Source organism: Pipistrellus hanaki (genome assembly GCF_964339955.1).
Source record: "Pipistrellus hanaki genome assembly, chromosome: 1".
Taxonomy (NCBI): Eukaryota; Metazoa; Chordata; class Mammalia; order Chiroptera; family Vespertilionidae; genus Pipistrellus; species Pipistrellus hanaki.
Genome location: NC_140503.1, coordinates 94,670,603 through 94,683,237, shown reverse-complemented (window position 1 = coordinate 94,683,237; position 12,635 = coordinate 94,670,603). Strand labels below are relative to the sequence as shown.

Below are 12,635 nucleotides of genomic sequence, written 5' to 3'. Positions count from 1 at the left end.
CCTAGCCAGCCTCTACCCTATTGGGCTAGATCCAGACCCAGCCAGTCCTACCCCATCACGCCCCACCAGGTGAGGGACATGGCCTGAGATCCCCTTTTGGGCAGGGGATGTGGCCTGAGGTCCTCCATCAAGCCCCATCAGGAGGGGGATGCAGCCTCAGGTCCCCCAGCCTGGCACTGGGGCGGGAGGTGTGGCCTCAGCGGGGGGGGGGGGGGGGGGGGGGGGGGGGGGGGGGGGAGAAGGGGTTGCAGCATGAGTTCCCTTGTCAAGCCCTGCTGATCAGGGGGGTGCAGTCTGAGGTCTCCAGGCCTGTCACTGGGGTGGGTGTGCAGCCTGAGGTCCACCATCAAGCTGCGCTAGGCGGGGGGCATGGCATGATGTTCCCCAGCCTGGCGACAGGGCGGGGGTTGCGGCCTCAGGTCTCCTAGTCTGGTGCTGGGGCAGGGGGTGCAGCTTGAAGTCTCCCGTGCCAGGTGAGGGGCACGGCCTGAGGTCCCTTGGCCTGGTGCCAAAGTGGGAGCACAGCCTCAGGTCCCTGCTGATTGCTCATTAAGACTCCTTATAGGAACTCGGCCTCTGCTATGGGTGCAGCCATCTTGTGTTACGGAAACCCCACCTCCTCTGTGGGAGCAACCATCTTTGTGGCAGAGTGATGGTCAATTTGCATATTTCCTCTTTATTATATAGGAGGAGAGTAAAGAATAAAAATGTTTTAAAATATTCAGCTTTCCAAACTTCCCAAAATAAGTCACTCTTAGTAATCACAATCTTACAGGCATTTGTTTTTCTACTTCAAACCTGGTGACAAAAACATTTCGGGTACAAAAACCCCTCCACTTACCTTGTTTTTATCAACTGTTTTTAATTTGAACAGAACAACTTTTATTTGAGGGGAGGAGAGGGAACAAATGCTTATTTGTGTAAACCTAACTGACCAATATAAAAGTGATCTTGATTCAATTTCTAATAAAGATGAGTCCTTTTAACTGTTAAATAATCACTATATTAACTGTGAGGGATTCGACTACATTGACCCAGGTCACCATGGGAATGTGGATGTGAATGAGAATCTATACTGGGGTGAATGCCATTACTACAGTAACTCATTCATTCAGTTCTTTTTTCCAGTTCATAAAATTATATTTCCTTTGAGTAATTTGTGTTTTTTCTTGTATACAGAATTATATTTTCTTTTAAATAGGAGGATAAATAACAGTTATTTAGCCTATCTAAGTAAGTGTCATTGAAATTTTAGTGTGGACTGGACCTGGAAATCATCTTGTCTTATAAGGAAACAGCTCTTTCCCTAAGGTCACACAGCATGGAATTCAAACACAAACCTACCCATGCCCTTTATAATCATTAATTTCCGTACCTCATTGCCACCAAAGCTTTTGCTCCCAAGTTTGGAATATTGACAGATGCAGGTGTAAAGTCCCCTTCTGGGCTCTATTGCCCTTAGCATTTGGAAGGAGCCCCTGCATGGCTCAGCCCAGGGTATCAGCTGCTGGATGCCTCGAGAATTATACATAAAGTTTCTTCCATGTGAGTGCCTTCTCTAGCCCTTTGGCTCTCAGTCATCAGAAAGATGAGCATGATAAAGAAGATGGATTGACACGCTGGGTATGGCCCTGCTCCCACAACCATATAGGTGGCCTGTAGCACATCAAGGCCTGTGTGTGTGACTACACCGTGCTTTAGGAATATATTGTCTGTGCAGGGACTGGATTCTTAATCTGTTGGCAAATAGTTTGGCTTTCTGTATTTTAGTTGTGTTTGAGAGTATTTATAAGTGAAAGAGAACTATCATATCTATACTAATAAAAGCCTAGGTGGCCCTTGCATGTGATGTTGCCACAAGATGGCCATCACAAGATGGCCATGCACACAGGGGAGGCAGGGCCTGGCAGCCGCACCACATGGTGAGGCCTGGGGGTCCCGCAGCTCCACGAGGTGTGGAGGAGGCTGGTCCCGGAGGAGGAGGTGCGTCACAGCAGGGGAGGGCAGTTGTAGGTGATCAGTCTGGCAGGGTAAGGCAGTTGTGGGCAATCGGGCCAGCAGGGGAGGGAAGTTGTGGGTAATAAAGCCAGCAGGGGAGAGCAATTTTGGGTGATCAGGCCAGCAGAAGAGCTGGTTAGGGGCAATTAGGCAGACAGGCAGGCTAGTGGTTAGGAGCCAGCAGTCCTGGATTGTGAGAGGGATGTCTGACTGCTGGTTTAAACTGGCAGTTGAATATCTCTCAAGGGGTCCCAGATTAGAGAGGGTGCTAAGGGCCACCTCCCACCCCCTGCACGAATTTTGTGTACTGGGCCTCTAGTAGTGTATATAAGAAGAGAGTGAATTGACCTGCACAGAACTAACAACGGGACGTGAGACAGATGGTGACCAGATGGCCTGGAGGGGTGGGTGCACTGGCAGGAGAGAGACTAGGGCCCTGTTCCTCAGGAAGAGGACACAGATCAATGCTTCCATGGAATTTCTTCTGGTCACATTCCACAGGAGCTAGGTATTCCAAGCATACCCTTTTGTCCTGGCATGTCTCTCACCTCTTCACTCACCACCTGTCCTTTTCCACCAACTCATTCTGCCTCCCTTCCTCTCTCCCTCTCCTCCTGAAGCACCTGGTAGAAGTATCTGTATTTTCATGTAGAAGATGATTGCTTCTATTGGAACTACTAGTGTCATTTAGTGTTTCCCTAAATAACTGAAACTTTCCATCTGGGTATTGTGACTCCCTGATTATTAGCCATTTTAGTCTGAGCAGATATGAGAAAAACAGAAAACTCAAAACCAAAGAGTTGTGTACATTTAGGCAACTGGTGTGGTCATGGTGCTCTTCTTTTAGAGCAGTGGTTCTCAACCTTCCTAATGCTGCCACCCTTTAATACAGTTCCTCAAGTTGTGGTGACCCCCAACCATAAAACTACTTTCATTGCTTCTTCATAACTGTAATTTTGCTACTGTTACGAATTGCAATGTAAATATCTGTGTTTTCCGATGGTCTTAGGCGACCCCTGACAGCGGTTCTCAACCTGTGGGTCACAACCCCTTTCACAGGGATTGCCTAAGACCATCAGAAAACACAAATATTTACATTGTGATTCATAACAGTAGCAAAATTACAGTTATGAAGTAGCAACGAAAATAGTTTTATGGTTTGGGGTCACCACAACATGAGGAACTGTATTAAAGGGTCTTGGCATTAGGAAGGTTGAGAACCACTGTTTTAGAGAATCATTCTCAATGTGGATCTTCACACGTGTGGGGAGGATTAAGAGTGCAGAGCCTTGTGCCCCACTGGCTTGCTAGCAGGGCGGCTGCACTGCATGGCAGACATGTGTGGAAACTTGAACTCGGTAAAGAACCCAAACAGGAGGTCAGAGGAGGACGGCAGCAGCTTGTGTGAGCTTGAGTCCAGTCCACGTCTCTGACATGTGATATTCTTCAGAGACACTGACCTCTGCTTTTCGGATGTTGACAATTAGCAGGGTTTTATCTAAACAAGTTAGTATGGCATTTGATACCAAAAAAGTTTTTACACACACACAAAAATAGTTCAGCTGCCAAGTGGAACATAAAGTAAAACAAATGGTCAAGACTTTGTCTCAGTCACAGTAGATAAGGTGGTTTGAATTAGAGGGATGTATATGAGCCAGAGTAGTTTGAAATTCTAACTGTAATTAAAGAAGCTGATTGGCAGAATTCAAGTTTCATTTTGAAATGTCAGTAGGAAACATTAGCCAGGTGGTAAAACTGGTTCTGTAGGAAAGGGGTCCTGAGTGGCCCCAAACTCAATTCTCAATCAAACTAAGATTTTTTTTTTTTAATTTTTTAAATTCCTAAATCAGTTTTCATTTTTACTTTCTTTGTTAAAATATATTTTTAGTCTTAAATTAGTTCCTTTATTTAGTATCCAAAAGGCAAATCTGAAACAGAGAATGTTCATAGTCATCAACAGAAAAACTTAAGATTCTTTATTAATTTTTTAAAATTTTCCTGCTGTCTCCCCATTTCTTCTTTATCTTTCCCTCTCCCTTGGTTTCACATCTGTTGGTGTCTTACTTCTATGCTTTGTACGTCTCACTTCTCCACTATGTCTTCACACTCTGACGTAGTCTCCCCACCACGCCCATTTGTTATGTCTCTGAGCTGCTTGTCAACTTGTTAGCCTTGGTTTTTATATCTTTCATCATCCTTCTGCATCCTCCTCACTTCGGTGGCTAACTAGCTTTCCACAAGGTGAGTCCTCCACATGATGATGGCCTTCAGACCACTTTAAAGATAATTGTAATCATTGACAAGCCAGGTGTGTGTGCTTTCAGAGGATTCAGAAATCTTGAGTGGGCTCATTCCAATACCAAACAAGCCTGCCTGTTGGGTATAAAGAAATTCACATTGATGGACATTGATGTTTTCTTACTGCTGTTGTTAATGTGGCATTTGGGCAATCATGGGACATTAGAAAGCTTCCTTCTTATCTCTGTGGAATTGTGTGGGCTTGTCCTCACTTAGTGAGGATTCTTCAGTTATTCTCTAGTATCTTTCTCTCCTCCTTGTTTCTACCCAATTTCTCTGGCAAAGGAAAAGAAAGCTAATATTTTTCTTCATTGGTTAGAAAGATGCTTCCCAAAACCCAGAGCCTACTCTTTGAAGGCAAAGTGACATTGCCTTCAAACTACTCCTCCAACCCCTATTAATCAGCCATTTACTTGGGGCCATACCTTTCTAAACATTTTGCATATGTTATTTTGTTCATTTCTGCCTCATAACCCTATGAGGTTAGCTATTATTCCTATTTCACAGAAGGGGCAATTTGGACCCAGAGAGCATAACTCTCCCAGCATCCCCCAACTGGCAAATGGCAGACTCTAGATGTGAATCTATGTCTGTATAATCCAAAGCCACTCTCCCATTGTGCCTACTACCCAGGTAATGGGTTTCCTAGTGTTGGAAACTCTTATTGTCTGCTGCACTCTTATGTTTCTCTGTGACCTGCTCATTTCCTGTGTCTTAATTAAGAATTGTGGATACCAATAGCTTTCTTACCAAGGAAGCATGTGTGTGTATGTGTGTGTGTGTGTGTGTGCATGTATATGTTTCTACATGTATGTACTTTCTCCCCATACCTTACTTTAAACCTCAGGGAGGTCTGTTTCCTTCTCTCTATACAATTAGTTTGAAAAAAAATTTTAGCTAAAAGAAATTCTTCCACATCATCAGAATTTCTATTCCTAACAAACCTTTAGTGAGTTCTCAGTGTGTTCCTGGAATGGGACATGACCTCCACAGAGCGCATCCTCAGGCTTTCCAGAGTTGGGAGTGCAGGCTGAAGAGGGTTCATGGGTCTCAGTAGGACAAGTATGAGAAAGCGGTGAAAGGTCTGCCGCCTATTTCTGATTATCTTTAGATTGATAACCAGCTTATGAAGGAGTCCCACTTTTGTTACTGTAACCTCAGTACCAAGTTTGTTGTTTTAATTAAAATTTCATGATTAATGTCAAATCCCTGGTTTCATGCTGGCTCTTTCCATCATTCCTGTCTCTGCAGATTAATGTATGACTTTTTAAGTCAAGATAGTCAGTGCTTTGGGCAAATAAACTATTCCACCAAATATAAGGAGTCTTGCTTGGGCTGATTGTACAAATGGTCTGATTCCTATTAACCCCTTGAATGTCATAAGCATCTGTAGATGCTTTAAAATCAATTTTTGTGAGAATTTTCAACTGAAAATATTCAAGAACACCCAAATTTTGAGTAATATATTTATTTTTATAATATTCATTGCAAATTGATTTTTTAAATTAAACTCAAAATCTCATGGCATGTGGGGATGGTTTCTGTTTTGGATGTGTGGCAGTTATCTGGTTAGAAGAGAATCAGATAGATATACTGTAGACTGTTCAATTAATCATAGTCATATCCAAGATGATGCTGATCATTAGTTCATTTCCTTATTGAAAATATCCCTACATTTTAGGCCATATGAAAAATAGGCAGATTTGATCCAAAGCCCTATTGATGGCGCTTTTGAATGTTCAAAATGCAAATTGCTTCATCCCTGTGGGAGATCCAGTGACTGCATCGACCCTGTTTTTCCTCTGCAAGGGCCCTTTTGAACATTCCATCATGTGTGTTGATGCAAAAGGCTGAGTAATATATACTGTCACCAAATGGTTCTCTTACTGATACATGGAGCAATAGATTTTGTTTTATTACTGGATTCTCTCTCCCATTTTTAAAGCTAAATATTAGGGCTTGTCTTCCTTTCTAACAAAAAATTGTTTTACTTTATCATATCCAATCTTATTGTGAATTCATAAAAGCATCTAGAGAACTGATAATAAATTAAAGACATTTCAAAACAGTAATGTTTCCTGAAAATGATGCGTAACTTTATTGCACAAATGATGATGATTTGAAAGTTCTGTGACTGATTTATTCCCCTGTCCTGTGGTGACCAAATGTGAGTTTAGTAAGCTGTCCTGGCCTTCGGTGAGGGCACAGTGCGGAAAAAGCAGTGCTCCCCCTGCAGACTTCCAGGTCTGTAGTCTTGATGAGCATGTGATCTGAGGAGTGTCCATTGCTGACATATACAACTCAAAAGCCAGGGCTGTAAGGGACTGCCTGTTGCATTTTTAATCATAAAGGAGTTGGGACTTAAATCTCTCATAGCTGGACTCACATTGTAATCCATTACATGTACTTCCTATTAGCCAGCATCTCTGGCTCCATGGTGGCAGTTGTGTAAAATATTTGTTTTGCTTGTTTAGAATCGAATTGTAATGTTCTGAAGCAAGCAATTATTGCTAGAGTAGATGCTGCCAAATCTCTAATCCTCCTCTAAAGCATTTGCCAATGTGTCTGAATTGCAGGAGATATATGTTCCCTAAGTAGAATAGACAGTACCTCCCAGACATGGAAGGCAGGCCCTATTTCTGAATAGCTGTCGGTTAGTTCTCTCTCCTGTTGAGCCCTTGTTTGTTCACTTGTCTGAGATTTGAGCTTGCTGACAGTCACATTTTCTTCCTCCAGCCCCCATCACAGTGCCTGGAGCACAGAACTATTTGTTGAAATACTGAAATGCATATGCCCCCTTACTCCTCCCCTCCTCCTTTTATTTCTCTCCTTCTCCCAATCTCACACTGACCTTTGACTTTGCTTTCTAGGCAAAGCAGGAAAAATGCCAGCTCTGTCTCCCAGGATTCCTGGGAGCAGAACTACTCGCCTGGGGATGGCTTCCAGAGTGCCAAGGAAAGCCTCAGGTACTCCAGCTACCAAGGCTCCAGAAACGGCTACCTGGGCGGGCACGGCTTCAATGCCAGGGTGATGCTGGAGACCCAGGAGCTCCTTCGCCAGGAACAGAGGCGGAAAGAGCAGCAGATGAAGAAACAGCCTGCTCCCGAGGGGCTCAACAGCTATGACTCGTATAAGAAAGTCCAGGACCCCAGTTATACTCCCCCTAAGGGGCCCTTCCGGCAGGATGTGCCCCCATCCCCATCTCAGGTCGCTAGGCTGAGCAGACTCCAGACTCCTGAAAAAGGGAGACCCTTCTATTCCTGAGCAGAAGAGCGGATGCTTCATTCATGCAATAAAGGACATTTTCCTATGGAGACTTGTATCTGGGGAGTTTTTTTAAAAACCTCCTTGGTACTATGGAATATTTCTGTTGTTGGTATCAGTGCCTTTAAGAAGTATGAGCAAAGAAATGGAAGGCCTTAATGTCTTTGCCAGTATGTCTCAAGTGTATTTCATGGAAGGATTCCCTACTGTCTGACAATCATCTGCCTGAAGCATTTGTCACAGCATCTCTCAGGAGAACCAGGAATTCTTGGCCTGACTCAAGAGATGTTCATGGATTTGTGTCACAGCCTTGTACAACTAGTGGTGACAAATTACCTTGAAGCTGAGGTAATGTTGTTTTCTTTTCATTCCCTTTAAATTTTCTGAGATGTGAGGCAAGTCTCAGTTTCTGGTGGATGAAAGTGGGTGACATACTCCAGAAATTGGGGCTTTACAGTACCTCATAGCACAGTCATTTATAATTGGTATGGTTTTCCCTTTTCATTCTCTGCTCTTCATAACAGGAAAGTTCCTTCATGTTATTAAGACGTTAAGCCATATTCCATCACTGTCGGGTTTTCATGGGGCTTCTTTTGTAACTGCTTTATAACTAAACATTACCAATAAAGTGATCATCTATTCTGAGATTATGAATGCTCTTATTTAGTTATGTTCCTAACACATGTGTTGAGTCACCACACCATGTAGGGAAGGCTGGAGGGACCTCTGGCGGGGTCTGGGCTGCCCATTGTCCTATGCATATCATGATGTGGGAGGTGGTAGCTAAGGAAACAATTCTCCCAGGATGAGCTTCTGGTCCATTATATCCAAGTAATTATTTTAATTAGTTTTTGATTGACAGGTTGGCAGGAAGGGCATAGAGTGGGACAAAGATAGGTCATTCATTTGGAGATTCTAAAAACTCATCTGCTTTTTACCATTCCCAAGTCGATAGGAATTGACATATGTCTAATGCATCCACATGCTATATGTCTGCTTGGTGATGCCATCCATGTTACTAAATAATTCTGCTATGAAAAAGAAAAGACAAATTAGGGAAAACCTGTCACACTTCACAAGGAGAACATTCTGGTGTCTGCAAACAGTGGTGACAAAAGTGCTTCTCATGCCAATATTTTCACGTACATGTGGGTCACTGAACTTCATCTGCTCTCGCATTTTCATCTTTTTGTCTCAACATCATGTATTGTAAACCATGGCTGAGTTGCTAAAGTGCCTGCAAATCCCGATGTGAAAAGCTTGAGATAAAAGCTCCACATCCATGTATTAATGAAAAAGGAAAAACAAAAAAAAGAGACATGTACTGATATGCCTATTTTTTTTTACTGGCACATTGTATTTTGTGTCCACTTGTTTTTAGAAAATGTGTGAAGTGCCCATATACGTACCTATGTCTCTTTTGCATTTCTGTAATGTTCTATTTGTTCATGATGTGCAGTGATGTTCAGTGGTGTTACCAAGGTAAACACAGTGACCTTGAATGACAGGGCTCTTTCTCACAGCCCACCCTAAGCTTGAAAAAGAACTTTCTCTGTACATATGAAACTTAAAATAAAAGGCATATTTCTTCCTGTTGTTTGTGGTGTCTGTAGTATTCTTGTGGAAACTCTCCAACTTGGAGTTATTTTTTTTTATGTATAGGGTATTCCAAAAAATGTATACACACACTTTGGATAATTATACAGGCCAGTTGAGATAAAGAACCTGCCATTTTGGGCATTTGCAAAGGATCAGCCTCCTGGTCAGTGAGAAAACTAACAATTTTTTTTAATTTGTTAATTAAAACATTAAATTAAAAAGTGTTTATTAAGCCGAAACCGGTTTGGCTCAATGGATAGAGCACTGAAAGGTCCCGGGTTCGATTCCGGTCAAGGGCATGTACCTTGGTTGCGGGCATATCCCCAGTAGGGGGTGTGCAAGAGGCAGCTGGTCGATGACTCTCATCGATGTTTCTAGCTCTCTATCTCTCTCCCTTCCTCTCTGTACAAAAATCAATAAAATATTTTTTTAAAAGTGATTATTAAAACATTGTTCATTTTCGAAGTTGAGCTGTCAGCTATTTAAGTATGTATACATTTGGGGGGACACCCTGTATATTAGCAGATGTGGGATATTTTTCATATTTAGTGAAAATTGGAAAAGGGACCTTCTTTTAAAACATATTTTAAATTGGTTTTTAGAGAGGGAGAGGAATGGGGAGAGACAAGACAGACAGATATCAATCTGTTGTTCTACTTATTCATGCATTCCTTAGTTAATTCTTGTATGTGCTCCTTCTGGGGATTGAACCCACAACGTTAGCATTATCAGGGGAACCTTCTGGTGAGTCCCATGGAAGGCCCAGGCTGCCAAAAGAAGCCTGGGAAATTCTAAATTGAAAGAACCAATACATTAGAACTAAATTTAAAACAAAAGGCAGAAAACTATTTCTATTATTGCCCTTTCCTTGTTTTGTATCATTTCAGCAAACCAAATGTTTTGATTGTGTACAGTGAGCCCAAAGAAATGTCCAAATTCTAGTTCACTTCCAATATTAACCTGTTTTATATTTCTCAAATTATGAAATAAGGTTTTGCTAAATCTTTCAGGTGGACATTTTGTAATAATTGTATGATGCTTTGATGATATGTAGATCCTAGGTATGTCTTCTGCATAAATGTTGACATGGTCTCTACCCAAAAGGCAAGCTTTGCTAAATCCTGTCAAAAATACCTTCTTGTGGAGTGCCTGACAACAGTTAGTTGCTTGTCACAGCAGCCCTCATCCGGTCCCGAGATCTAAATTCTATCACCTCAGGATTCTAATAAGAGATGGATAGCAAGCCAACTAATAACATATCGTTGGTTCTTATATGCATGCAAGGTGTGGAAAGTAGAAAAGCAAGATGGACAGATTTGTTAATTTTCTCACTGACCAGGAGGCCGATCCATTGCAAATGCCCAAACTGGCAGGTTCTTTATCTCAACTGGCATTGAGAAGTAGAGCAGGAGAGGTAATATTGAACGTTGTGGGGACCCAAATCACAAAGGACTTTGCAGATTAAAACTGGCTAAGTGAGCCATACTAGAAGTAGGCATTGTTATGGGTCATCACAGCAGTGAGACTCTGCTCCACGAGGCGGTCTTGTCCAAATGAGCTGATGACCTGTGGCTCCAGAACACTTCACCAGGCCTTGCACAAATCATGGGGAAAGTGTGGCTATGGAAGGCCAGGCTGGGCTGGTCTGCACATGCACTGTGCTCTGCCCATGCCTGCAGGGGACACCCCAAGTCATGAAATGGGCAGCCACATTTGGATGAGGAATCACTTAACTGTCCCTCAGAAAACATGGTTTAATTATTACATCATCACCACTTTAGACCATTAAGACTATATAGTCTTAAAAGAAATTTATATATAAACTAGAGGCCCAGTGCACAAAATTTGTGCACAGGGTGGGGAGTAGGGGGTTATTCCTCAGCCCAGCCTGCACCCTCTCCAATCTGGGACCCCTCAAGGGATGTCTGACTGCCCGTTTAGGCCTGATCCTAGTGGGCATCCCTCTCACAATCCAGTACTGCTGACACCCAACTGCTTGCCTGCCTGCCTGCCTGATTGCCCCTATCCGCTTCTGTCTGCCAGCCTGACCACCCTCTAACCACTCCCATTCCAGCCTAATTGCTCTCCCCTGCTTGCCTGGTGCCTCCCAACTGCCCTTCACTGCTTGCCTGATCACCCCCAACTGCCTTCCCCTGATTGCCTGATGGCCCCCAATCGCCCTCTCTTGCAGGCCTGGTCCCATCCAACTGTTCTCCCCTGCTGGCCATCTTGTGGAGGCCATCTGTGGGCAGGGGAGGGCAGTTGGGAGGGACCAGTCCTGCAAGGGAGGACAGTTGGGGGTGATCAACCCTGCAGGGGGAGGGCAGTTAGCGGTGACCAAGTTGGCAGAGGAGGGAAGTTGGGGATGACCAGGCCTACAGGGAAGGGTAGTTGGAAGGGACTCGGCCTGCAGGGGAGTGCAGTTAGAGGCAAACAGGCTGGCAGGGAGCAGTTAGGCATTAATCAGGCTGGCATAGGAGTGGTTAGGGGGTGATCAGGCTGGCAGACAGAAACAGTTAGGGGCAATCAGGAAAGCAAGCAGGCAAGCAGTTGGGAGCCAGCAGTCCTGGATTGGGAGCGGGCAGTCGGACAACCCTCGAGGGATCCAAGATTGGAGAGGGTGTGGGCTGGGTTGAGGGACACTCCCCCCCCACGAATTTTATGCACCAGGCCTCTAGTGTTATATAATGTATCTATATTATATGTAATTTAAGCACCACCACCACCCACTGGTCGATTAGAACACAGTTGCTCAGAGGTCAAAGCACCCACAGTGGCATGGCTTGTCCCATGAACAGGAAGGAGAAATTTGTTTCACTGGAAATCCTGTATGAAAGGGGCCAGAAAATAGTCAAATGGAGCTGACCACTTTGTGGGCATTTTGTTGCCATGTAAGACCAGAGATTGTCATTGCTTAAGACTTAGCCAGATATCCTGGTCATCTTGGGGACTGCTCCCTTTTCTTTAATTGCTTTTATTAGAGAGTACATGTTTGTATAGACATATAACAAGCATGTGTAGCATCTATAATAACAAAAGGTAATATGCTAATTAGACTGAACGTCCTTCCAGATGAAGCCAAAGTCGGAGGGAAGCCGGGGTCCTGAGTGCCAGAGGGAACCTGGTGCTGGCAGCTGGGGAAAGGAACGTCTACTCTTGCATGAATTTTGTGCATTGGGCCTCTAATATTTCTATAATTATGTGTCTACTAGAGGCCCTGTGCACAAAATTCATGTACAAGGCGGGGAGGGTGTCCCTCAGCCCAGCCTACACCCTCTCTAATCTGGGACCCCACTGGATCAGGCCTAAACGGGCAGTCAAACATCCCTCTCTCAATCCAGGACTGCTGGCTCCCAACTGTTTGCCTGCCTGCCTTCCTGATTGCCCCTAACCACTTCTGCCTGCCAGCCTGATCACCCCTTAACCACTCCCCTGCCAGCCTGATTGATGCTAACTGCTCCCCTGCCAGCCTATTT

The 12,635-nt window shown here is 43.9% G+C and overlaps 1 protein-coding gene across 15 annotated transcripts in view; it reads left to right on the top strand.

The window, feature by feature from the left end:
- Positions 1-9,156, top strand: part of PARD3 (par-3 family cell polarity regulator) — a 562,402-nt gene extending 553,246 nt beyond the window's left edge. For all 15 annotated transcript variants that reach the window (XM_084876589.1, XM_084876591.1, XM_084876586.1 and 12 more), the window contains one exon: positions 7,167-9,156. In XM_084876589.1, the coding sequence (XP_084732715.1) occupies positions 7,167-7,560 (394 nt within the window). In that variant the 3' untranslated portion in view covers positions 7,561-9,156. The remainder of the gene's footprint in view (positions 1-7,166) is intronic.
- Positions 9,157-12,635: the final 3,479 nt, after the last annotated feature.